This window comes from Physeter macrocephalus, chromosome 12 (genome assembly GCF_002837175.3).
Source record: "Physeter macrocephalus isolate SW-GA chromosome 12, ASM283717v5, whole genome shotgun sequence".
Lineage (NCBI taxonomy): Eukaryota > Metazoa > Chordata > Mammalia > Artiodactyla > Physeteridae > Physeter > Physeter macrocephalus.
This window is the reverse complement of record NC_041225.1, coordinates 36415423-36443271: the sequence shown is the minus strand read 5'-3', so window position 1 is coordinate 36443271 and position 27849 is coordinate 36415423. Positions and strand designations below refer to the sequence as shown.

At 39.3% G+C, this 27849-nt stretch overlaps 1 protein-coding gene across 1 annotated transcript in view; it reads left to right on the top strand.

Moving 5' to 3' along the window:
- NBAS (NBAS subunit of NRZ tethering complex) overlaps nt 1-27849 on the top strand; it is a 357350-nt gene that overhangs the window by 61558 nt on the left and 267943 nt on the right. Inside the window, exons 12-17 of the mRNA XM_024119119.3 lie at nt 8368-8496; nt 17651-17714; nt 20538-20731; nt 21865-22122; nt 22839-22964; nt 26029-26180. Of these exons, the coding sequence (XP_023974887.1) occupies nt 8368-8496; nt 17651-17714; nt 20538-20731; nt 21865-22122; nt 22839-22964; nt 26029-26180 (923 nt within the window). The remainder of the gene's footprint in view (nt 1-8367; nt 8497-17650; nt 17715-20537; nt 20732-21864; nt 22123-22838; nt 22965-26028; nt 26181-27849) is intronic.

The window sequence follows — 27849 nt, the reverse complement described above, 5'->3', positions numbered from 1 at the left end:
AAAAAAAAAAAAAAAAAAAAAAAAAAAAAAGTAGCCCAAGTTAAAAATTACCTATTATCTCAGAAAGAATGATCTTTTTTACTACTCAAGTTTGGCAGCAATTCTGTTTCTCTTTTAAAATGTGTTATCTCTTAACTACTGCTATTTTTTTAAAGAGCAACTGCTTTCCTATATAGTAACCACATGGTTAATATTTAGTTCATTTTGTTCTGTTCACTTGTCAGACTATAAAGTAGCAACACTGATTGGATAGTATTAGAGGGAATATATATAAAATAGCTAAGGCAGTGATTGCTACCTTGCAGGCACATGATAAATGGTAGTGGTGGCTGCTGTTCTGATCTGTTAATTTCTTTATATCCATAATCATAGAGCCAATAATTAGTAGTCTGTGGGTCCTTTTTTTTTTATTTATTTATTTATTTTTTTTTGGTGGTATGCGGGCCTCCTTCTGTTGTGGCCTCTCCCGTTGCGGACCTGTGGGTCCTTTTTAATTGTGGTTTAGTATACCCCAAATTTACATGATTCAAGATAATCAACTGCTGGTTGTCTGGCATATATTATCTTTTGAAGAGTATATGAATAATCAAAAGTATTTGTTTTCTTCTGAGCTTCTTTTGTCACCAGAAAGTTTAAATTTATTTATTTATTTATTTATTTATTTTGTGTGTGTTACGCGGGCCTCTCACTGTTGTGGCCTCTCCCGTCGTGGAGCACAGGCTCCGGACGCGCAGGCTCAGCGGCCATGGCTCACGGGCCCAGCCGCTCCGCGGCATGTGGGATCTTCCCGGACCGGGGCACGAACCCGTGTCCCCTGCATCGGCAGGCGGACTCTCAACCACTGCGCCACCACGGAAGCCCTAAATTTATTTTTTATTTATTTTTTAAATTTTATTGAAGTATAGTTGATTTACAATCTTGTGTTAATTTCTGCTGTAGAGCAAAGTGACTCAGTTATACGTATATTTTTTTTCTTTTTCATATTCTTTTCCATTATGGTTTATCACAGGATATTGCATATGGTTATATAGTAGGACCTTGTTGTTTATTCATCCTATGTGTAATAGTTTGCTTCTGCTAATCCCGAGCTCCCCATCCTTCCTTCCTCCAGAAAGTTTAAATTTAAATCTTTTCCTTTATGCTTTGGGCTTTGAGGTCTTACGAAGTTCTTTCACATGCTGATATTGTAAAGATGTTCTATGTTTTCTTTTAAAAGTTTCATGGTTTTGCTTTTCACCTGTAAGTTTTCAATCCATCTTGAATTTCTTTTTGTTGGATATAGTAGGAATCTAATTTATAATATGCTCTATGTGGCTAGTACCATTAATTCAGTGCTGTATTCTTTTCCCAACTAATGTATATAATGCCATAATTTATGTACTGCCACCATAATTTATATAATGTCTGTCAGGACAGACATTTACAGAGGGTACATTGTAGCTCTGTTTTTCTGCTCTCTTTTCTGTTTCATTGGTGTACATGTCTATTCTCATGACAATATCTTACAGTTTTAATAAACTAAAGTTTTATAATTAAAAAATAATTTTTTGGAAAAGGGTATTAGCTTGGAAACTTTTTTTTTCTCCAAAGGCTTTTTTTTTTCCTTCATACTTTTGCAGTGTTCCCCCTCGCCCTCAGGTTGTTAACCAGGCTTTTGAGGATGACTTTCTTTTGATTTGAAAATAGATTTCTGTTTATTCTTTGGGGTCAGACTTCTAAACTTCAGTGGGTTAGAATACCTACTGAATACCTTGAGAGCAGGGGTTTATGTTTGTTTTTTTCACTGCAGGTTCCCCAGAGTATAAAACAGTGCCTGGCATGTACTATGTATTATTGAATATGTAATATTCAGAAAATCATTGTTGAGTGTTGGAAGAGCAGTACTTACAAATTCACCTTTGATTGAGCTGAGTTTTTTTTTCCTTTAAGCATACATAGTAATTTAGAACATTTTGAATGTGTGCACTAGAATTCAGTACTTTGATTTTACTATAGCTTGTACATTTGAAAGGTATAATGAAATTGGAAATCACTCATTTTTAATTGTCCTATATAGATGATAGGCAGTTGAAGAAAGTGAGGCAATTTAAACTAATCTCAGTACGAAGGTCTGATATTTAACATTAAAAAAAAATCTCTCTTTTAGAAAGGACAGTTGAAAAGTTTTATTGCAGTGTTTGAGAGAAGACACAGTTCCTACTCCAAATATTGCTCCAGTAGGAGAAGGCTTTAATTAGTGTTTTTAATTAACACAGGATCAAATGGACATTTGAGCTAGTGGTTTAGTGTAAATGAGAAGACGTTAAAATAATGTTCACATTATTAATTTCAGTAGTATTTTGTTAGTATCACATTGCTACACAAAAGACTCAATGAAGTAAGGGAAGATATCTTTTGAAAAGTTTTAGGAAGGGATTTGAGATGAGGAGGTAGATAGGAGGACTGACAGTGAAGTTAATTAAAAGGGCCATAAATGAATGACTAATGTAAGAAGACAGTTTACTGTGCAAAGTCCTCTTCCTATGCCCTATGCTGTCTACCCAGGGATGCTAACTAATCAAGTACTTATTTAGCTGGACTACCTTTGAATGACGTTAAAACCTCATGGCGTAAACGGAAGCAGGTGGTAAGTGATAGTCACTGTTTTCTGTTTCTTTTCCTCACCTTTATTGAGATATAAGTTACAAATGAAATTGTAAGATAGTTAAGTTGATGATTTGATATAGGTACCTATACACTGTGAAAGGATTTTCCCCCATTGATAATACATGCGTCACCTCACATATTTCCTTTTTGTGTCTGTGTATATGTGTGAGAACATTTAAATCCTACTCTTAACAAATTTCAATTATACAATACAGTGTTATCACCTATAGTTACCAGTGTTATACATTAGATCCTCAGACTTTATTCATCATATAACTGAAAGTTTGTACCCTTTGACCAACCTCTCCCTGTTCTTTCAACCCCCAGCCCCTGGTAGGCAAACACTGTTCTACTCACTGTTTTTATGATTTTGACTTTTTTTTTTTTTTTTTTTTAAGATTCTATGTATAAGTGATATCATGTAGTGTTTGTCTTTTTGTATCTGGCTTATTTCACTTATCAAAATGCCCTTCAGTTTCATTCATGTTTTCGCAAATGACAGGATTTCCTTCTTTTTAAAGGCTGAATAATATTCCATTGTGTGTGTGTATTCCATAGCTTGGCTATTCTGAGTAATGCTGCAGTGAACTTGGGAGTGCAGGGATCTCTTTGAGATAATGTCTTCATTTCGTTTGGAAATATACCCAGAAGTGGGATTGCTGGATCTTGCGGTAGTTCTATTTTTAATTTCTTGAGGAAACTCCGTTCTGTTTCTCATGGTGACTATACCAGTTTACATTCTTACCAACAGTGTACAAGGGTTCCCTTTTCTCTGTGTTCTCACCAGTGTTTATCATCTCTTGTCTCTATAATAATAGCCATCCTAACAGTTGTGAGATGATATCATTGTTTTTGATTTGCATTTCCCTGATGATTAGTGATGTGGAGCAACTTTTCATGTACCTGTTGGCCATTTGTGTGTCTTCTTTGGAAAAATGTCTGTTTAGATTCATTGCCCATTGTTAAATTGGATTATTTGTCTTTTGCTATTGAGTTGTATGAGTTTCTTGTATATTTTGGATATTAACCCCTTCTTGGTTATATGGTTTGCAGATATTTTCTCCCATTCCGTAGGTTGTCTTTTCATTTTGCTGGTAGTTTCCTTTGCTATGTAGAAGCTTTTTAGATTGATGTATTCCCACTTGTTTTTGCTTTTGTTGCCTTTGCCTTGATAGCAAATCCAAGAAAATCATTGCCAAGACCAGTGTCAAGAAGTTTACCCAACTCCATGCTTTCTCCAGAAGTTTTACAATTTCAAGTCTTAAGTTTAAGTATTTCATCCATTTAGAGTTGACTTTTGTATATGGAGTAAATTAGGGTTCCATTTCATTTTGTTGCATGTGGCTATCCAGTTTTTCCAATATCATTTATTGAAGAGACTATTTTCCCCATTATGTATTCTTGGCTCCTTTGTTGTAAATTAATGGACCATATATGCTTGAGTTTATTTCTGGCCTCTCTATTCTGTTCCATTGACCTGTGTATCTGTTTTTAATGCCAAGACCATACTGTTTTTGATGATTATAGCTTTGTAATATAGTTTGAAACCTGGATGTATAATGCCTCTAGCTTTGTTCTTCTTTTTCAAGATTGCTTTGACTACTTGGGTCTTTTGTGGTACCATGCAAATTTTAGGATTATTTTGTCTATTTCTGTAAAAAATGGCATTGGAGTTTTGATAGAGGTTGCATTGAATCTGTAGATCACTTTGGGTAGTATGGATATTTTAACAATAGCAATTCTTCCAATTCATGAATATGGAATTTCTTTCCATTTATTTGTGTCTTCTTCAATTTCTTTCATTAATGTTTTATAGTTTTCAGTGTATATCTCTCTCACTTCCTTGGTTAAATTTATTCCTAAGTATTTTACTCTTTTTGATGCTATTGTAAATGGGATTGTTTTCTTAATTTCTCTTTCCTAGAGTTCACTGTTATTGTATAGAAAAGCAACTGAATTTTGTATGTTGATTTTGTATCCTTCAATTTTACAAATTTATTTATTCTAACAGTTTTTTGATGGAGTCATTTGGGTTTTCTATGTATAATATGTGATCTGCAAACAGAGCCAATCTTACTTCTTCCTTTCCAGTTTGTGTGCTTTTTCTTTTTCTTGCCTAATTGCTCTGGCTAAGACTTTCTGTACCATGTTGAATAAAAATGGCAAGAGAGGGCATCCTTGTCTTGTTCCTCATCTTGGAGCTTTCCTCTTTTCCCTGCCAAGTTCTGTATTCTTGACCAACATTCCAACTGTTGAAATGATGATTAAAATGAAAATGGCATTCGTAGTTGAGACGTGTGAAAGAAATTCACAGACACATTTTAACCAAAGTGAAAATTACAGCTACACCTAAATTTTATTGCCTTTACAACTACTTAATTCAAATGGAGGAGAAGAGAACAAGATTGTTACTCACTTACGCTGAGAAATCTTAATACAATATGAGGGGTTATGATTTGAATATTAGAAGTTTACTTTTATTGTGATGTACAGTTGATTGAAAAGCCATTGCCTCCTATTTCCAAAACATACACTCCTGAATTCTCTTCCTTGCCAACCAATAGGCATTCAGGTTTCCAAATACTGCAGACTCTGCTTATAGAATTTAGCATGGATTTTCTAACTCTGGCTTTACAACTTGTGTCACAGTTACTGTCAGGATAATAAATTACTTTCTGGGCCAGAAATACCCTGCATGCTGTAGATATTCAGAAAAGTTTCTACAAATAAGAAGTAGAGTTTATATTTCAGAAGGAAATCACTGTGTTTCTCAAGTAACATAGGTGAGTTGTCTGTGTCATCAGCTGGCTACAATTCAGTTGCTGCTAATAACCATATCTTCTTACTGTGCATATTTATGCAAGTTAAACAGAAAACTTGGGACTTGAAAGAAATGTACACTTAATGTGTATGCATGTGATGTCTGAGATTTGCTTTAAAATCCTCCAGGGGACAAAGGTCCCTGAGGGCATTGTGGTGATTGGGGAATGACATGTGAGACAAGCTTGGAATGTTCATGTTTGTTTAAGATGGTTGTGGGGCCCCTGGGTATTTATTATACTGCAATTTCTACTTTTGTGTGTGTGAGTGCAAATTTCTACAACAAAATGCTTGTGGAAAGGAATGGTAAGCTTGCAGTGTGAATGTCATGGCATCAAATGAAACTAAGGGGATGAAGAAAAAAAAGCAAATGGTTAACATTTTAGTTAATATATTTATTAAGCATGGAGGAAGGATGGAAGGAAGGGAGGGAGGAATGAAAATAAAAGGCAATTTAGCATATTCACTCATTATTTCTCTGGTCATAATGCTGTTGTTAAATTATTCACATTATTCAGTATACATTATTTGGTTTGTTTTTTGTTGAAGAGATCCATAAACCTCCTACTTGCTTTCAGAGCACTTTTAGTGGGGTTGTTTAATGGAACGTATGGTGTACCTGCAGGTTACCATACAGATCACACGTGACTAATTGTTCAGGTGATGAAATAATAAGGTATACTTGGTCATAACTTCTACTGAGGAGCATGCCTGTCACTACTAGAAAGGCTTTGGCCCAGGTGAGGGCAGTGATCATGGTGCCATCAGGGGACGTGGAGGGGGATGGAAGACTGCATCTGGTTCAGCTTTTGCTACTTACACTGAATGATGATCTTGGGCAAGTGTTGTAACCCTTCAGGTCTTCAGTTTCGTCATCTGAAACGCTAAAGGATGGGTGGAGAGGTTTTTTTTCTTAATTTATTTTATTTATTTTTATTTTTGTCTGTGTTGGGTCTTCATTACTGTGCGTGGGCTTTCTCTAGTTGCCGCGAGCTGGGGCTAGCCTTCGTTGTGGAGCTCAGGCTTCTCACTGCGGTGGTTTCTTTCGTTGCGGAGCACGGTCTCTAGGCACGCGGGCTTCAGTAGTTGTGGCACGCGGGCTTCAGTAGTTGTGGCTCGTGGGCTCTAGAGCGCAGGCTCGGTAGTTGTGGCGCACGGGCTTGGTTGCTTCGCAGCATGTGGGATCTTCCTGGACCAGGGCAAAAACCCGTGTCCCCTGCCTTGGCAGGTAGATTCTTAACCACTGTGCCACCAGGGAAGCCCTGAGAGTTCTTCTAATTAATGCAAATCTGTGCTTTGGAGGCACATTAATTAATGCAAATCTATGCTTTGGAGGCCCATCTTGTGCAAAACCATAGAGCTAATTGACTTTAGAGTCGTGAAAGGAAGATGCCAGGTCCTTCATCTTCTACTCATTACCCCGTCTCCATCACAGAGGAAGAGAGCTGATGTATTTAAAATTTTGCTTAAAGTGCTTTTGCTTTTATTGCTTCTCCTCCCCAGGCACTTGTATTTTAGTCTTTCTTACATTAAATTATGACACTGTGGGATAGACCTGTTACATCTCCTTAAAGTGATTTTAGTCCTCAGCGAGATTCTTGTCTATCCACTCATGCAGCAATGTTCCTCACTTCCTGAAATTGTTCTCTTTGTTTTTGATGGGTAATGTGCCTTAGTCGTTTTAGACCTGAGGACTTAGACTCTGTCTACAAGAGGCCAGGTAGATAATATTGTCAATCGAACCTGTTGTAAACTATGGTTTTTCAGTATAGTCATCTTTAGTTTTCAGTTCTGCAGCTTTTGGCCTTAATCTTGGGGCCATAATAGAGAATGATGGGGGTTTTGGCTAACTGGAAAGCTTATGACCCTTTCAGGAGGGCATATACTACCTAGTCCCATCTGATTATTGCCATTTGGGCCCCATGTTACCCGATTTTCTAAATATTCGGGAGAAATATGGTTGTGGACTGCCATTTTCTGGTCTCTTTTATTTTTTGTGGGGAAGCTACCTTAGACCGTGTTCCTAATAAATGCTTGAATGGGAAATAGGTCTTTAGTTAGTGTTTTTTCAGTTCTTCTGGTTCTGTTGTAGTTGGTAGGCAGGTAACATCTCTGCTCAGATGGTTTCTCTTGTGGTAACTGAGCAAACCTGGTATCCTCATGGGAAAGGACTGAGAGATTATCTGGACAAGTAGAACTGGGAAGGCAAGTCTTTCTCTGTGTACCCGGGGTTGGCCATGTAAAATCAGTGTGTTACAAAATGTCTCTGTTCTGTGGCAACACTTAGAATCCTTAAGTTGAATGATTTGCCAGCAGGTCTGGAATACGTTACACATTTAAGGTATTTCTTAAATTAAGGAATGCACTTTCTTCTAGTCGGTCTTTTATTCCCATCACCATTTGGACCCTCTTTTCCTTCATCTCTCTCTTTCTCCCTCTCCGTTTCCTTCTTTTTCATAGCATGGATTTGTGGCCTGTCCGTGGTATAGAATATTCCAGGCATTGTGTTCGCATAGAATCTTGTAAAGTTTCTTGTAAAGGTGTGTACCCAAAATTCAAGAAATTCATAATTTTGTCAACATCCACTCATAAGAGATATTGAGAACTCATGGTAATCTATGTGTGATATAAAGGAATATTTTTATAATGCTCACATATTTGGGTTTTGGGTTATATGTAAATCGTAACACTATAAAGTAGATTTAAAAAAACTCCTTAAGGGCAAGAGTCCTGTTGTTAATATTCCGGAGCACATTTATAGTGTTATGAAGCTGTCAGAATCCTTAGTTATGAGAGCTCGTTTATGATATGGCACCCATAAAGAGCGTTAATTCTGAAAGTTATTTCTATTTGGCTACAAGTCTCTTGCTCTGACATTAATGTAATATAATTATTGTCTAGGATGGGATCTTTAAGATGAGACTTTCTCCAGATGGGACCCTCCTTGCAGCCGTTCACTTCTCAGGAAAACTAAGCATCTGGGCCATTCCATCTCTGAAGCAGCAAGGGGAGTGGAATCAAAATGAGCAGGTGTGTCTCTTGATTATGATTATTCCTAGAATGATTCTCGCTTAAGGGTGAGTACTGGCAATACTAATTTCATTTTGATGATATTTTACGTTTTAAAATGTAGCTCACAGCTATGACTTATTCTCATCATTCCAAAGCTGTCCTATTCTTTACTTAGATTATACTATTATCAGTGTAGTAGGACAAATGAAGAGCAGAGTAGCACTCTGTGCTGATACTAATTTGTAGAGCAGGACACTCTGTATCCTGAGTGTCCTCTGTCCTTTGATCTCTGCATTTCCCCCTTTCTCGTTGCAAAAATACAGAATGGAGATGTTAAGTTTTCAGCAAAAGTTAACTAATATCAAAGATTTGAAGGGTCAATATCGTAAAAAGGTTAGACTTCTTTCCAAATCTTGCAGTGCTGGTAATCCTGGGCTTCCTTAAGGTTGAAGGGAGTTATCTTCTCTTTACTCAAAGGGTAGATAGAGAAGATACAGAGAGAGAGAGAACTGTTCATTTTTTGAGAGTCTGGAAATAACAGGGTTTGAGAATTAAACAATTGAGTTGTTTAGTGATGGATAGTATCAATGTCTATTGTAGTCTAAAATCAGGATGGGCAGGTAAGGTATAATGGTCATTTAATACCACACATTGTGATAGAGTGAAGATTTAAGAAAAATCTTCTCAATTAGGTACAGCTTATGTTATAAATCTTTCACTCCTCTGAAGATAATTTTGCACGTCAGCACTTTGAGTGTTAGTTCTCCTTCCCTCACACCCCATTCCCCTTTCCTGTAGGAGCATCCTGTCACCAGCTTTGGTGGGTACTTCTGTGATTCTAAGAAAGGAGCATATTCCCTGCAAGGTCTGAATGGATCAAGGTCTTTTTACTAGCATTGTTTTGAATTTCATGTCATTAAATTGCACTATAAAAGAATTCTTAATAAGCAAATAGTATTTTGTATTTCTCAGAATAGAGGAAAAGAGAAAGGGGCTCTACATTTTCATACTCTTTTCACAGACTTAAATTTATTTGTTTTTGCTGTTCTTCAATTTTTTCTCTTAGACACAATTGTAGGAAGATTCCCTCCCCCACCTCCCCCCCCCGACCCCCCAGTTCCTCACCATGTTGAATTTAATTTGGTCTCCACATCTCTGCTACTCTGTCTTACTTACTGGATCCAGATTTGTTCTAAATGGAAGAAAGAGATTCTCCTCAGTTATCAACCTCAGTAGCCAAGTAGAGGGACATTCTTTCTGTCTCCTCTGAAATGAGAGCTAAGTTGACTTATATCTTCACTCTAGAAGTGGAGTAGACCAGCTTTCGAAACTGTTTTTTGTAATGTATTCAGCTAGGCTCATCAGATAATTGATCCAGAAGGTACTGTGCATTTTTCATGGTTCTCAGTGTGTAGTGTTAAGATTCTTAGCTTTTGTTATTTAGGAAGACCCTGATGTTCTATTATATATGGGAAGTTTTACATTTGAGCAAGTTTTTTCTTAAAAGGTGAACACTTTGAATATTAGTCATTTGGAATAGAAATACTGATCAGGTTCTGAAGCACACTTAATGTTTCATCTTGTGAGTGTCCTAGAATGTCGTACATATAGCATAAGGGGTATTAAAAAAAATTCATTAGTATGCTGTTCCGTTTTCTGAAATTCTGGGTACCTTTTTTTTTGTTTGTTTGTTTTGCATGCAAAGATAAACTGCATCTGTTGTCGTCCTTATTGGCATATACTTGAATTTTTAACTGGTTAGACATTTTTATCGTTAGTTGCCAGTCAGTTTCATTATAATTCATTACTCTTTCGCTCATGAATGTTATTCACTGGGTTTTTATGATGATTCTATTAAAAACACAAAAATTGTCTAAAAATCTTGAAACTCAGGAAATGAATAAATGTAAATATCTCAATCGTTTGGAATAGGCCACGAGAAAGGTAATGTGACAAGAAAGGAAGGGAATTCGGAAATGGCAACAGAGATGCATGGTGGGAGGACATGAGTTCAGGCCAGAAATGTGTCTCTAGTGTTGTCTTAGGGAGAGTCTTTTGAACAGAGATATGCTGAGAGGTTAGAAGGCAGTTCGTCAGGAATTGCTGAAGCCCGATTTTTCTGCTGTACCTCAGAGAGGTTCCACCTAACCTCTGTGGCTCGGATTCAGTGCTCCGCCTCACGCCTGCAGTCTGCACACAGACTGTATGATGGTGCAACTCCTCTAGCTAGTTGTATCTTTTGTTCTAATTTGCACCTTTTGGGGCTTGCCTATCCGTTTCTTCTGATTTGCTTGGTATAAACGATCTCCCTGGAATGCTTGAGTAAACTGGCAAACAGAGGGATTTGGGGCTCCCAAAGCTGAAAACCACGGACCTGGTAGCCGTCACCAAGGCTGCCGAGCACATCCTCGTTCCAGAGCACATCCCGTCACGGGCCAGCGGCTGCCAAGCCCGCCCTTTCCTGATGCTGTTCAGCACCGGGAAGAACTAGCCCAACAGGACACACTTTGCCCTCTGAGACCCCTGCTGTGCTGGCCCCAAAACACACGTTTGTCCAAAGCGGGGGACAGGGAGGGCATGTAATTTTATCTGTTCAAAGGCTGTGGTCAAAATGCAAAAGCTCCTTCATTTAACGGGCCATCTTTTCTCGTCTGGTCATTATACTGCTGTATACCTGCTCCCTGAACCCTCCTCTCCTGCTCCCTACTTTTGTCTAACCCTTTGTATTTTACTTTGTGAAACTTCATTCCATCATAAACAGACTCCTGTGAGGCGTCATCATTTTTCACAGAACGCTCTGCTTTCTTTTGATACCCGTAATCTAGGCTTATAAAGCTCAGTCGGATCGAGGTACATGCACACATAGTCTTGCAGCTTTTATAAAATTTACTCGAATAATAATCCCTATTATTATTTACTGAGCATTAATTTTGTCCTAGGGTTTTTCAGCAAGTAAGCAGGAGAACTGAGATTTGATTTCATAGCTCTCTGGCTCTGATGTCCATGCTCTTTCCATGACCATGTGAGAAGATAAATACACTTTAAAAAAGGTGGGAAAAACCCTATTTGTTAGGTTTTTTATTAGGCTTTATTTGATGTGACCTTCAAAAGAAAAGAGACAAATTCTTTTTCTCTGCGAATGTAACACGGATTTCTTCAGCCCTCTCAGATGTGTTGAACTCTTGAGCTAATTAGTGTGTACCAGATACTAGAATAAGTAATTGAGAAAGTCTGTCATTGCTAAACCCTTAACTTTATGATAGATATCATATCACAGTACTTATGATGTGGTGACGTGAGGTGAGGGTGGTAACTCTTTGTCCCGCGAAAGAAGTTCGAACAACCATACTTTGTTTGAGTCTTTCACCTACATTCCGGGGATGAATCACATTGGATATTGGACATTTTAGATTTGACTTTAATGTACGAAGAGAGTCATTAAAATCTAGTGTACTAGTCAGATATAGAGAACAAACTGGTGGTTACCAGTAGTGAGAAGGAAGAGGAGAGGGGCAAGATATGTGTAGGGGATTAAGAGGAACAAGCTATTATGTATGAAATAAGCTACAAGGATATATTGTACAACACAGGGAATATAGCCAGTATTTTATAATAACTGGAAGTGGAGTATAACCTTCAGAAATGGTGAAGCGCTCTGTTGTACACCTGTAACTTAATACTGTACATGAACTATACTTAAATAAAAGGAATAGTGCATTAGAGTAAATGTTATAAAGCTTGCATGTAACAGTGCTATCAAGAGTAGGTTGTTACTTTATTCAGAATAATTATCATAAAATAATAAAGTTCAGGTATTTGAATTTCTACCAAGTACTACAGTAGAAAATGCAATAAGTCACGATCCTTGCCCTTAGGACATTCATAGTCTTGCAAGGGAAATTATGAACAAATTAGTAAAATAACATGTTAATATTATGAAAAGATAAGCTCAGAGGAATGGTGCATGCTTCAGTTGGTGGTTTTGGGGAGGAGGATTGTTGGGAGTAAATAGTGTCTGTATAGTAAGGCTTGGCTATCAACAGCGAGTTTCAGCTCTCTCATTTACTTCACAAAAAACCCTGTTACGTAAAAAATGTTTTTATACTCGTTTTAAGAGATGGGAATAGTGCTAAAAGAAGTTAACTTAGATCACTAAATGTTAGAATCAATGTTCCATTTTTACTCAGGTCCTCTGACTTCGTAGGTCAAGACTTTTTTCCAGAGAATCTTCTTACAGTGCTTATATTTAGAAGTGCTGACTTTAAGTGGGCAAATTGGGTACTAGTTAAGATGATAATGGAAAACAGGGAGAGGTAGCCTGTGTGGTTTATACGAATGACACCTGGAGTTGTACAGTTCATTATGTAGAGACACTGGGAATGTGAAAATATTAATAAGCGAGAGGTATAATATTGTCACTTACCAAATGTATGGTGTCACTTTGTGTATTCATCACTGGCTGAAAATCACTGAAGAGCTCTTAAACAGCTGAAAAACACTTAAAACAGCTGCTCTTTTCTCATTCGTCCAGTTTAATCAAGTGACCTTGGGTCAGCCAGGTAGGACAGGCTTTGGATTTCTTTGTGGCTACTCTGGGAAATGAATGGAGAGCCAATTAGTTTAAAATAGAGTATATAATATATAGTGTATAGTTAGCTTATAACTTTACCTTAAACATTGCCTGAGAAAAAAACTAATGTTTCTGTTGCGCTCTACAGACTTAAAAGTCTTTTAGCAAATTGTGAATTCAGCTCATCTGGGCCTTTCTTCAGGCAATGCGCTACTTTATTAGTTTTCGTAATATGCTTTGTTTGAATGAGTATTTTCTCTGTAAAATCTAATGGTTAAAGATAGTTTGGAAGCGCCCGTTCTGATTTACTTCTGTCCAGGTTTTAGTTGATTAAATACTTTGGCTTTCATTGTCAATATGAAAATCCATCTGGCTAGAAATCTGTATTAAGTTTTGTTCATGTTTGGAATATATAGTAAAATTGCCAAACTGATTTTCATTTCAAACATTTCCCATATGTTATGTTTATATATTTACATCTCATTTTTGGCCTTAATTGTTCTCTGAAGAAGTTTTATTACTTGCTTATTTGTACTTACTTGGATGTAGTAGACACAAAACTAACCTTTTCCATTTGATTGTATTTTCTCTTTGACACATAGTAGGTACTGACCTAATTTTTTAAAGTGGATGAATCAGTGAAGGATAAATGGGAAGACGACAGTTCATGTCGTTAATAGTGATCTAAACCACAGCTGTTTTCACAACTTCACTAGACTGTCAGCTCTTTGAGAAGAGGCGCTGAATTGAATATACATTTCTTCCCTGAGAGCTAACAAAGGACTTGGTGTATTAAACACTAATAATAAATGTTTGTGGAATGAATAAACATTTAAAGGTTGCTTTTATGCTGTTGGTGACAGGGTCTTTGTTATATTTAGCTTCTAGCTGTAAAAAAAGAAAAAAAAAGTCAGCAAATAAAATCCTTAAATCTGAAGAAAACAGATTTAAGCTATATGCTTTAGCCATAATAGCCTCTCTGAAGAAAATCTATAACTGTATCCTTAGGACATCCTCCTCTAGGCTACTGCTGTCCTATAAAGTGAGGGCACCTGAGGCTGTTTTCAGACATACGGTAGCGCGTCATGCAGAGAGGAGTGGCATGGAGGCTGCTGCTCAGGATATATCAACAGAGTACTGGGACTGAGTACCGCCCCCCCCCGCCGCCCCGCTTTCCTGGGGGTCTTGGGAGCTTGCTGATCCTGTCTTCAAAGTAGCAGCCTACAGAGTTTGAATCAGATGTCATAAAGCACAGCCAGATCCTGGTTCTCCTCACAGAGTCCTTGGCTCTGAAGGGTGGTAAGTTGGGGCCAGTTTGCATAGTATAACGGGAGCAGTGGGAATGTCATTGTAGAAAGCAGCAAGGGACAAGCCGTCAGGTTGCTGGTCTGGCAGGCCACCTCTGCCTGAGGCAGAGGTAAGTTTGGGATTTTGTTTGGGCTTCTTTCTTAAATATACTGTACAGATAATGTCATCAAACTCCCACATGTTGTGAAGTTGAATGCTTAGTTCAGATATGTAGACTGAATTGCTGTGTACTTCTAAGACAAAAGTACAGACAGGTATATACCCCAAAGAATTTAAGACAGGTAGTCAAACAAGTGCATTCACATACATGCTCACAGCAGCCGCAAGCTGGAAACAACCCACATGTCTGTTAACAGAAGGATGGACAAATTGTGGTATATACTTGCGATAGAATATTATGCAGCCATAAAAAAGGAATGAACTACCAATCCATGCCACAACTTGGATGACCCTTGAGAACGTTATGATAAGTGAAAGAAGCCAGACACAAAAGGTTGTTTGAATTCATTTATACAAAATACCCAGAATAGGTAAATCCACGGAGATGGAGGGCACATTGGTGGTGGCTACGGCTGGGGAAAGGGGAAAGGGAGTAACTGCTTAATGCCTAAGCTTTATTTTGAAGGGATAAAAATGTTTTGGAACTAGATGGAGGTGGCAGACATTGTGAACGTACTGAATACCACTGAATTATTCATTTAAAAATGGTTAATTTTATGGTCATTTCACCACAATGAAAAAAAATGATTTCATTAATCCTCTCCTCCCCCCCAAACCCTAAAACAAACAAAAATGCATATAATTAGAATATGACGCATTGTAGCCCCGTACTTTGACCTACTGTTTTTTCCTGAATAGGCTTAGTCGTTCCCTACCTGTGTCCTTCCGTGCACACTGTGGTCTCCCACTGGAACGTTGTCCTCCTCCCATTTTCCACATCCAGGTCTTATCCGGCCATAAACATATATATAACACCGTCGGGCTTTCTTTGATCCTCTTGAACTCCCTTCATCTTTCTCAAGCCCATATCCAAAATGATCTCCTGATCCTTTGAAGACCCTTAGCACTTTTATCTATCCCTCTTTTTTGGGCAGTTATCAAATTTGACCTTCGGTTATAGTTAGTTATACCCATTTCTTAGCCATCTATGTGCTTGAGTATAAGGCATGTAATGTCTGGTTTTTTTTTTTCCTTCTTTCTTTCATAGTTTAAGTGCATAGTATTCATTGACTAAATAGCAGAAGAAACCACACTTTTGAGAAGGTGTAGGAATATTTGTACTATGTCAACTAATTTTTCTATAGCTTAGACATTCTACTTAGAGTTCAGTGATTCAAAGGATTAATTAGTTCATTCCCTCATTCAGCATTTAACTACTGTGACAGGGGTGGGCACTGATAGACGTGGGAGTACAAGGATGACTGACAGAGTCCTGGATGCAGAGGAACAAATCTTCACCTTGGGTTTAAAATGGGTTTCACAAGAGATACCCATTATTTAAGCAATCTGCATGGAGCAGTCTAGTCTCGGAGTGTGGAGGTCGCCTCTGCGAGACTCTAGTGCTGCCCGTTCATGGTCCTCTTGCTCAGCATTAACTTTGATGAGGACAAGCACACTTCGAATTCTCAACTTGCTTATGCCAATGAGATGACTTCTTTTTACATTTTTTTCTCAAGAGTTCTTGTTAGGGCTTGCCTGGTGGCGCAGTGGTTGGGAGTCCGCCTGCCGATGCAGGGGACACGGGTTCGTGCCCCGGTCCGGGAAGATCCCACACGCCGCGGAGCGGCTGGGCCCGTGAGCCATGGCCGCTGAGCCTGCGCGTCCGGAGCCTGTGCTCCGCGACGGGAGAGGCCACAACAGTGAGAGGCCCGCGTACCGCATTAAAAAAACAAAATAAAAAAAGAGTTCTTGTTAAATTTCTTTGTAATCTATACGTCCTTAAATTTACCCAAGGCTGAATCATAATTGTTGTTGTTTGTGGGGCTTAAAGTTTTAAAGTGTTATCCCATACTTTCCTTGTGTACTCCAGAATGTACGTGGGGAGACACACATGGCATCACGTAAATAAATGCTGGCACGCCTCTGGTGCTGTTGGTGGAGGTGCAGCTGGTGGTTCGGAGCTACTGAAACTTCTAAGGTGCCTTGTAATGGTCAAATAAGATTTGAATTTAGTTGATTATTTTCAGTAATACGGACCTTATTCTAATTTTTTGAAACTTAATTTTTTTTTTTAATCTTAAGGACAATCCATTTCTTCGGCTAGTATATAAATAGCCTTTTATGGCAACATTTTTCTGATAAAGTTAATGAATTATATCTTCTGTTCTCAGGGTCTGCTCTGAGCGACTTATAGTAGTGGAGAGCAGAAAGTTCTCTCAGGGTATGGAAAGAAATATCAGTTTTAATACCCTAACGTATAAGCCACTGATTAATTGGTCATAAAACATATGTTTATTCTGTTGCATAAGATGAAAAAGCACATTTTGACATAAGTACAGCATCACTCTTTTTAGGCTCAAGATTTCAGATAACCCCCCCCAATTGATATTTTGTTGTTTCTCCCCCCATACTGTTGTGATTCTGGAGGCTATGGAATTAACGTGGGCCTGGGAAGTGTCTGGCAGTGGCTTAATCTCTGTTGTTTTGTGATGCTTGAGAGATCGTGGTGTGTCCTGACGTTCACAAAGGTGGGCAGGACATCGTGTTGCCGTGAGATAAGACTGTGAATATATTGAATTTGAGGATTGCATGGTTATATATTTTGACTTAGTACAATAGGTTTTCAGTCATAGAAAGTTAGAACTGGGGATGACACGGAAGTTGTGGAGTCCAACCTCAGAGCTGTGGGAACTGAGACCTGGAGGGTTGCTTGCCTTACGAGTGGCAGGGTAGCTCTCACATCCAGGCTGGTGTTTTACTCACAACAGCATGGCTGTTCTCCCAGTGTGCAGGTGTGCGTGTGTGCGTGTGTGCGTGTGTGTGTGTGTGCAGAATTGTTAGCGTATCCTGCTTTCATTTGTATGAATTGTATGCTTGCCATCACGGTTCTTATTCATGCTACTTTCTTCATTAAATTGAGTCACAGTACTTGCATGTGCACATCTTAGGTATTAGAACAATTGCTTTTCAAGATCTTGGAGAGGAATAGATTTCAACTAGGTGTAACTAAGAGATGAAAGGAAAGCATCATTTCCGTATTTTGTCAAAAAAAAAAATCCAAAGTTCTTGATGATGTTCTCATAATTTTCTTACCTTGTTGATCCAAGAATTTATGTGCCTATTTTTCAAATTCAGCCAGGCTATGATGACCTTAATCCTGACTGGAGACTCTCTACTGAGAAGAGAAAAAAAATCAAAGGTGAGTTTTATGATGTATGATGATTAAAACCTTAAGAGACTCGTGTTGTTTAATAAAGGTGCTTTGTAGATGGTATGGTATATGTAGGGGAGGGAAATCTCCTTTTCTTTCTACTATCCTAGGTTCTCTGGCTGGGGCTCTGTAAAATTAGATTGACAAAAGACAGATTAATAAGAGAAAAACAAGCAGAAGTTTATTAGCCTGTACATTGAGTTTATACATGGGGGTACCCAGGGATGAGTAACTCCGAGGGGTGGTTGGAATTTGTGCTTCTACAGCATCTAAACAAAGAAACAGTAAATTTTTAGGGAAGTGACAGACAAAAGCAGTTGGAGTTTCTAGGAGTGGCAAATTGTGGGAAGGCAAATATGTGGGGAAAGTAATGGAAGATAAGCACTAGTTAGTTATGTAGATTCCTTCGGTGCCGTCTCTGGGCTCATAAGGGTCTAAATTTGTCTCCAGTGATGAACTCTTGTCCTTCATGGTAGAGAGCGGAGAGGGGAACAACTTTGTAAATTTATGTCCTACTTTTACGCAGATAGGTAGAGGGCGGGGGGCTTTTCTTGTGTCTGCTTCTTCTCAGTGGCCTCCAGCCCCAGATAATCCTTATGCCACAGTGGCACATTTTGGGGTGGCATATTCGGCCACCCTGCATATAAAAGTCTCTAGATACCTCTGCTTCACTTTGGAAGGAGCACCAAGATTTCATAGGACGGGGACAAGGCAACAGATCCAGCTTTCTGACCGTCAGGTGTTAGTATTTGGAGTTTTCCCAAGGCTGAGGCGGAGCCTGTGGCATGCAGCATGGCTCTCCCTCCGCAGGCTGGCGCGGAGATGGCACACTGAGTTCAAAGCTCGTAAGTGTACTCCTTTGTAAATGAGCACGGAGGGGATAGCCGAAAGGGATTCCTCAAAGGGTAAACTCTGAGTAGTTTATCTTTGGGGCTGGGGTGCCGGTGTGGTAGATGGTAGGTAACGAGAGAGGTCGGAGGGACTTTCTCTTTCTTTTCATACATCTCCATATCTAAGCTTTTTTTTGTTTTTTGTTTTTTTAGCAGTGAGCATGTATTACTTTTATAAATAGAAAAGAAGCCCAGTATTTACATTTAATTAAAAGCAATAGTGATTATTTAATTGGTAGATTAAAAGTAAAAACAAAAATTAAAATATTAAGAGTTACTTTGAGTAATTGGTTCCTTTTTCTTCAGGTGAAACTCCCCAAGTTAAACACTGCTGGAGTTTTAAGTGTCTCCTATAAAATTAGTGATAGTTACCAGGTTCGAAATCTTTACTAAATTATGCTTCTAATTCACATTTAAAGACCCTGAAAGTATTGATTCGTTAATATCACGTGTCATGTTCATGTGTTCGCGTTTGTTAAATAATCATCCGAAATACTCATTCAGAAAAACATTTTTGAGAAAAAATATAATTTGTCAAATTAGAAGGTTGACTGCATATTTAAATGATTTGCTCCTTTTCATCCCGCAATACGTTAAGCTGTAAGCCTAGGAACACTGCTTTTCGTGTTTTCTTGGAATTCCTTATTTATATAGATTGCTTTAGGCTTAAATCGGAAGAAAATGTTGAGTTGTCATGGTTTTTGTTTTTTAATTAAAATAATGAGTTATTCTCATGGAGTTAACCTGCTATTTTATTTTATTTTATTTTTAATTTGGCCGTGCTGCGTGGCCTCTGGGATCTTCGTTCCTCAACCAGAGATCGAACTCGTGCCCACGGCAGTGAAAGTGCCCAGTCCTAACCACTGGACTGCCAGGGAATGCCGTTAACCTCCTATTTTAAAATCTCTATCTCCTTAGTCAAATGTTTACATATATTTTAAAATTTATGGTGTACTTTGTATGTATTACCTTTAAACCTCATCAGATCCTTCGTGGAACAAGTAAGGTATAAAAGGGCAATAAAATTATAGTAAGTATCTTGCCATTTCCTTTTGAATGCCTCAATTTGGGGAACCACAGTTCAGTTCTCTCTACCCTCCCCCAACCCCTGCAATTCCTTACTGGTCTTGACTATGTTTTCCTCTTTCTGATTAGTTGCAAGTATAGAGCAGGAAAAAGTTCTTTTTCCTACTACCCTACTAGATTCTCCAGCTGAGACCCAGTAAATTGGACTAACAAAAAGAAAAAAGCATACACATTTATTTAATATGTTTTAGGGACACAGGAGCCTTCATAAGGAAATGAAGACCTGAGGAACAGTTAAACCTGATCAGTTTTATACTAGGTTGGGTGAAGAGTGGAAAGTTGTAGAAAGACATGAGAGACAGAAGGGTCTGAGCTAAGGGTAGTAAACTGGGAGGAAATTAGCAAGGCCTGTTTGTTTCCATTTTTCTTGGCTTCCCTCCGTCTTTGGAGATAAGGATGCTCCTTTCCTCCAGATATAAAGAAGGTACCTCTCACATGAGGATCTTAGGACCTGCTCCAGAGGAAGGTCAGAGTTCTTCCTGAGTCTGCCATTTCTCAGTACACACCTGCCTTTTTTTATATGTTGAAAATGGTGATATATCTCTGAATATTTTTCATTTTTTGAGCAGAAAGACCTTAATATATTTACCTCTGCATCCCTAGAACTTTGGACTTTGGCAAATTGTTGGCATTCAGATGTTCATTAAATAAATTACCATTTTGTATCTTCTACTTGAGTAAAAACCTGAGTGGTGACTTACATTTTATTTTTTTCTTATTATTTGTCATACCTTTAGGACTCACGTGGTTTTAAGATTGATTATTGGACTAAGTGTGTTGTATTTAAACCACATTGATGGATGGACTTGTATTGATTTGCTTTTCCCCCCATTAGATAAAGAGTCCTTTTACCCACTGATAGATGTGAATTGGTGGGTGGACAGTGCAGTGATTTTGGCTCGCTGCTCTGGTGCTTTGACTGTTTCGTCGGTGAAAACTTTGAAGAATTTACTGGGGAAATCCTGTGAATGGTTTGAACCATCCCCTCAAGTCACTGCTACCCATGATGGGGGATTTTTAATTTTGGAGGTAATGCTTTCACTTTTAAAGCAATCGGTGTGTTTGAGAGTAAACATTTATTACCCCCAAAATCTAAATATCTGATTTTAATTTTGGTTATCCCATTATTTAATCTTGTCTTTAAAAAGAAAAATTTGTTATTGGAATCAGAACTTGAGTGCAGTATAAAAAAGATCTATTGTTTAGACAATTAAAAAAATTGCATTTGTATAAGAACGAAGAACATTTATAGTCATTTTGCTCTCTGTAAAGCATTTCTTCCTCATTGACATGATATCTTTTTTCTTTTTCCTGGATTAGTTATCTTAAAAATATAAATAATATCACTACGTAAGAAATACAGTCTTTAACCTATTCCTATGAAATATGACAGCTTAAAACTTTTGGTTCTTTTATTAAGAAAAACTTGTTTATCATGACAAAAATTTTGAAAAGAGGCTAATATTTTAAAGTTATGTTTTGGTCATTTAAAATTATTTTAAGATTTTCAAGGTAATGGCCTTCAATAGCCTTCACTTCGGTGCAGGCTGACAAATGTCTTCTACCCTGAAGTTTGGTACCGAGTCTAAAGATGTTCTTTAAAGAGAACCAGGGCTTAAAATCGAAGGCAACTCTGTTAGGTCTGGAATGAAAGTTATCTTTAACAGGCAGCCTTCAGACTCAGAACTTTGTGAAGACATTGTTTAAAAGCTGGGGGAGGAGGAGGAGGAGGAGGAGGAGGAGCTATTCTTGATAAAGCAAATAAATACCTTCATGTTCATGTTGCTAAATAGATGGAAAAAAATCTTTTCACGGCAGGTACAAAAATATCAAAAAGAAAGAAATTAACATTCTCAACTCCTTTATTTCCCTAAAATAATTACCAGGTATATATTTTACAAGACCGTATTAATGACCTATTATTAAAACAGGCTTCAGTTTTAGAGATTTGGAGCCAATAACTTCTGTGCTTATTTGTGGAGCTCTTGATGTAAATATATAACATTTGTTGTTGGGTTTCTTTGAATTCCATTCTTAGTTTTAATCCCACGGCTGATGTAATGAATCAAACCAGAGTAGAATTAAAGATATTTTTCTCATTAGCTCTAAAAACTTATCTTTAGTTCCTCACTGTGCATTTAACATCTCCTTTTTCAATTCAGTGCGAGATTAAACTTGCCCCCAAACGATCTCGTTTGGAGACGAGGGCGGGAGAAGAAGGTGAAGGAGAAGAGGATTCGGATTCCGATCAGGAAGTACCTGCCACGGCTCGCTACTTTGGTTACATAAAGCAGGGCTTGTACTTAGTGACCGAGATGGAGCGGTTCGCACCAGCCCGGAAACGCCCGCGAACCGTTACTAAGAACTACCGCCTGGTGAGCCTGCGGTCTACGACCCCAGAGCAGCTCTACCAGAGGAAGGTGAGGGTGTCCCCTTGCTGTCCACGGTCACAGCCTCAGGTTTGCTTTGCCTCTATTGAGAAAAGACTATTTGTTTTAATAAAGGAAGAAATTTAAAGAGGGATTGTTATGATCGTTGACACCTTAGCCATGTCAGTATGAGAAAGCTGCTGAGGGTACTGCTGCTCTTTGTGCCTGAGCGGTCACAGTGAGAGCAGCGGGTGGGAGGTGAGTTCACGTGGACCCATATTGTCCACTTGGTGGCTCCGCCCAGGCTTTCGCTCCACCTCGTGTGGCCTTCAGCTCTCACTTCCTCTGTGTTGGAGTACAGCTGTCTCCTCAGACTGCAGCAGGTGAGGGAAGAGCTGCAGACTTGCTTTCTAGTCCGGGGTTTGCTTGGGAAGCAGATTTGATCAACACTGAGCATTCCGCGTGTTTGTGCTGCGGTCTCGCAAGCGGAGTCCTGGAGGAGGAGTCGGGCCGCCCTGCTTGTCCTGGTTTTGCCGTTTTACTTGATAACCGTGGGTGTTGCACCTCTGTTTCTCATCTTTCTGTTAAAGCGCTGACAAGAGATACTTGATCCATCTGCCCCTTGTCATGTTTGTGAGCTTCTGGTGCCACAGTGCACAGGAAGGTGGTTAGGAATGACCTACGCTGTCATCGTTCATTCTGTCATCGTATTGACACTGCAGACTGCTCGGTAATGTCACGTTCGTGTTCCATTTCCTTGTCCAAAGATCGAAAGTGAAGAGTATGAGGAAGCCTTGTCTCTGGCTCAGACCTACGGCCTGGATACTGACCTGGTGTATCAGAGGCAGTGGAGGAAGTCGGCTGTCAACATTGCTTCAATTCAGAATTACTTGGTATGTTTAAATTTTTTGGTAACGTGCAGTAAAATTCAAACTTACGGAATAACTTTTGGCTGTCGGGCTTCATACTGGAGTACTTGTCACTGGTGACTTTTCTCTATGATGTGTTTTATTCTCCCTTGGAAAAATTATCTCATCAGGTTCTGTCGGCCCTGCAGCTGGACGTTGGTGCAGAAGACATGTGTCCAAATATTCACTGATAAACCAGCCAACTGCGTGGTCTTGGCCTAATCCTTTCCCTTCATCTACCTCAGTTAACCTCTGTTCACCTCCATCAGTCAGGGTCCTGTCAGAAGCCAGGAACCACACAGTAATTTGAACAGGAACAGTTTTAATATGGAGAATTGATATTTTCTAGTAACGAGAGGTTAACTATATGAGGTCAAAGAGAACCCTAAGGAATACCCTGGGGCTGAACGGACTGTACCCAAGGAGAGGACAAACTCGGAAGGGGGGGGCTCCCCTTGGGCTGGGATTCAGGCTTCATTGGACAAGGAGCGGTCGCAGCACATTGGACGGAAGAGCAGTTCTCTGGAATGCCTGAGGCCACGGCTGGTCCGCCGTAGCCAAGGCTGGCAGGCAGGGAAAGGTGGGATGGATGGGCCAGCTGGGTGCCTCTTGCTAGGGTGGCCGTGAACTGAGGTTGGGGGGGTCGGAAAACCCCAGGGGCTGGTAAGTAGGGAGCCCCCCACCAGCATGAAGGCTGGTAGATAAGGAACCGTGGCCAGGACTGAAAAGAGAAAAATTCCCCCTGGAGTGTAGGCGAGCCTAGTTTAGGGAGCTTCCCCTTCAGGTGTCGGGGAGGATTCGCTGGGGAGGAATCTGTCCATGGGAGTGCAGCCCACACTAAGTGGGAAGCTGTCCTCCAAAGGAGGGAGGGGGAAGTAAGCACCACCAGATGTTGCCTGCCGGCCTTGCCAAGACAGGAGCAAGAAGAACAGAACCGGCGCACATGTGGACTAGAGACCAGAGCCTCTCCCTCTGCAGTGGCCTCCGGCGCCCTCTGTTGACAAAGCTTAATATCGTGTCAGCCGCAAATGGGAAAGGCTGTTTATCCCATAGCTGGCTCTGAAGAGTACTTTTGAGGCTGAGAGGCAATAAATAGATAACTGTCATATCAAGCTTGCCGAATACCCCCTTTTTGCTTAAATCCTACAGTTAAGTCCTTCCTGCTGTGTGCTTCCACAGTTAGGGGTACTATGTTGGCTGTTTATTTGACTCGTTGGCACCTTTGTAAGGAAGTAGTTGGACTCATACCTATTTTTAGAAGGTGCTGTCTCATGTGACATTTAGGAAGGCAGATACCTTTGCATTTAGGAATATTCTAAGACGTGTTGGGAAATTTTCATGGTAGTTGTTTTCCCTAAAAATTCATGTACATGAGTAATTAAAAATAAATAAAAACGTAGTCTGAAAAAGTTGTGTGTAGGAAGTTGATGCTTCAGCCAAACAGGAAGATGAACTGTTAATACAAGTCAGACATCAGAGTTGAGAGAGCATGAAAGATAATGAAATAAAGGAAGAAGACGAAGTTGCTTGTATTTTCTTTAGACTATCAGAACGGCAAACCTATATTATCTCTCTTTCTTTTGTGACTCGGGACAGTGAGCTCATGAGTTCATGTATATCCACTTAACGGCCTTCTCTGTAACACAGTAGAAAGCAGATTTGGTCTCTGAAGGAGCTGACAAATGTTAGGAGAGACAAATTATGTACATTTTTTATTGGGGGGAAATACTTAATTCAGCAAAATAAATAGGCAGTGAAGAGTAAAAGCACTATGCCAGGAATGGTAGAGGGGTACAAGAGTGGCATAAATATGGCCTTCGCCTTTAGGGAGCTTATAATCTTAGCGAGAAGACAAGCTTTATGCCTTCATTATAGAAATGACCATTCAAGAAGATTGCGGACAAGTGCTGTGGGGCCCCAGTGAAGGGAGCAACCATTATAGACTCTGCTTATGGGAGTCTTCGTATGGTGAAGGTGTTTGGGGCAGGGATTTGACAGGGTGCAAAGTAGAGCTAGGAGAGAGGAAGGCATTCTTAATGGGACAAGTGGTGTGAGCAAATTAAAGGAAAATGAGCATGACTCATGAGGCCGGTGACTAAACCTGGCTTATTCATCGCTCTGTTTCCATGGCACACAAAAAGTACTCAGTAAATATTTCCTGGGTGAATGGCTCTGTAAGGAGACCAGTCTGTTGGTTCTGAGATCCCATCATGGTGAACACTGGGGCCTATTGATTAGAAAGATACATTGATTTGGGTTCAGGTGGGAAACCTTGCCAAAGGCAAGAGACTCCTGCAGTGTCCCGGTTGTTACGTGTCAGTGACATGGACTGATGCGGAGACCATAGATGTGGAGAAGGGGATGTGAGATCAGAGACATTTGAGGAAAGAATTGATATGAAGGAATGTGTAGGGTGTGAGTCAGATTTTACCCTAAATTTGTATCCACAAGGACTCTTTCTAGGAAGAGGGCAAGTCAGGAATTTTGAATGGAGTCAGAGGAAGCTGTTGGGAGGGAAGTACATATGGGCCCTTCGTCTTTCCAAGGAACAACATACCGTGACTTTTTATGATTAAATTATCATCTGTGCTTTGGAGTACATCTCAAGGTCAAGTAAATACAGAACCTTGACGTGCTATGCCTCATTAGTTGTGTTTCAAAGTTAAACATGTTTGTTACAAGAAGATAAATCTTGCCTTCTTTATTTTCTGCTCTTCTATACAGCACAGGTGCAAACTAAAGAGCAACGAAAAAGTTTGGAAAGAGCTTTTTATGTTTCCAAAAAAGAGTACTGAACTTTGTGTTTCAGTGTGTTTCATTAGATGAAGAAAGAAAGCAGTTGGAATCACATGCCCTATGCCCAGTCCTAATCACTGTTAGGAAAGTAGCTTTTTAACGTTGAGATGCTCTAGCAGCTGCTTGTGGCCAAGGTTTTAGGTAGCTCTACTCTCTTACGTATAGCTTTATAATTCTAGAAGGCGGTTCTCAGGTGCTCTCAGATGTCATGATTTCTTTAATGCCTCTGTTTTTTAATTTTCTCTATATCCAGAGTAAAATAAAGAAACGATCCTGGGTTCTTCATGAGTGCTTGGAAAGAGTTCCTGAAAATGTGGATGCTGCAAAAGAACTGCTGCAATATGGATTAAAAGGCACAGACCTGGAGGCTCTTTTAGCCATAGGGGAAGGAGCAGATGATGGCAGGTTGGTTCCGGAAAGATGTGGATAGAAGTAAAGGTGACTCTGTGAAAACTTTTAAGCTGAGACATTGGAAAGGGTAAACTTTTCTTTATTTAGGTTATTCTGCAGTGAAGCAGTTGCCTTTGATTAATACTTTATCTGGGGTCAGTTTTCTTTCCTTTAAGTTAAATACGTTTATATATGATAGCTTGATGCCAAGGAAAGAGCACATTCTCCATTTATTGAGTGCTGGCCGTTTCTAAGCTGTGAGGTTAAGGCGGCATGCGCCTAGGTGTGCTTACCGGTGACTTGAACCACCGTAGGCAACTCTGAGCTTCACTCACTTACCTTATCTGTAGCATTGTGTCCTTCCTCAGAGAATTACCTTGATTAAGTTATATATCTTGTGAAAGCACCTCATAAACTGTTTTTTTTGAATTTTATTTTATTTTATTTTTTAAACAGCAGGTTCTTATTAGTTATCCATTTTATACATATTAGTGTCTACATGTCAATCCCAATATCCCAATTCATCCCACCACCACCACCGCCCCCCGCCACCTTCTCCCCCTTGGTGTCCATACGTTTGTTCTCTTCATCTGTGTCTCAATTTCTGCCCTGCAGACCGGTTCATCTGTACCATTTTTCTAGGTTCCACATATATGCGTTCATATACGATATTTGTTTTTCTCTTTTTGACTTTCTTCACTCTGTATGACAGTCTCTGGGTCCATCCACGTCTCTACAAATGACCTAACTTCGTTCCTTTTTATGGCTGAGTAATACTCCATTGTATATATGTACCACATCTTCTTTACCCATTCGTCTGTCAGTGGGCATTTAGGTTGCTTCCAAGTCCTGGCTATTGTAAATAGTGCTGCAGTGAACACTGGGGTGCATGTGTCTTTTTGAATTATGGTTTTCTCTGGGTATATGCCCAGTAGTGGGATTGCTGAGTCATATGGTTGTTCTATTTTTAGTTTTTTAAGGAACCTCCATACTGTTCTCCATAGTGGCTGTATCAATTTACATTCCCACCAACAGTGCAAGACGGTTCCCTTTTCTCCACACCCTCTCCAGCATTTGTTGCTTGTAGATTTTCTGATGATGCCCATTCTAACTGGTGTGAGGTGATACCTCATTGTAGTTTGGATTTGCATTTCTCTAATAATTAGTGATGTTGAGCAGCTTTTCATGTGCTTCTTGGCCATCTGTATCTTCTTTGGAGAAATTTCTATTTAGGTCTTCTGCCCATTTTTGGATTGGGTTGTTTGTTTTTTTAATATTGAGCTGCATGAGCTGTTTATATATTTTGGAGATTAATCCTTTGTCTGTTGATTCGTTTGCAAATATTTTCTCCCATTCTGAGGGCTGTCTTTTCGTCTTGTTTGTAGTTTCCTTTGCTTTGCAAATGCGTTTAAGTTTCATTAGGTCTCATTTGTTTATTTTTGTTTTTATTTCCATTACTCTAGGAGGTGGATCAAAAAAAGATCTTTCTGTGATTTATGTCAAAGAGTGTTCTTCCTATGTTTTTCCTCTAAGAGCTTTATAGTGTCCGGTCTTACATTTAGGTCTCTAATCCATTTTGAGTTTATTTTTGTGTATGGTGTTAGGGAGTGTTCTAATTTCATTCTTTTACAGGTAGCTGTCCGGTTTTCCCAATACCACTTATTGAAGAGACTGTCTTTTCTCC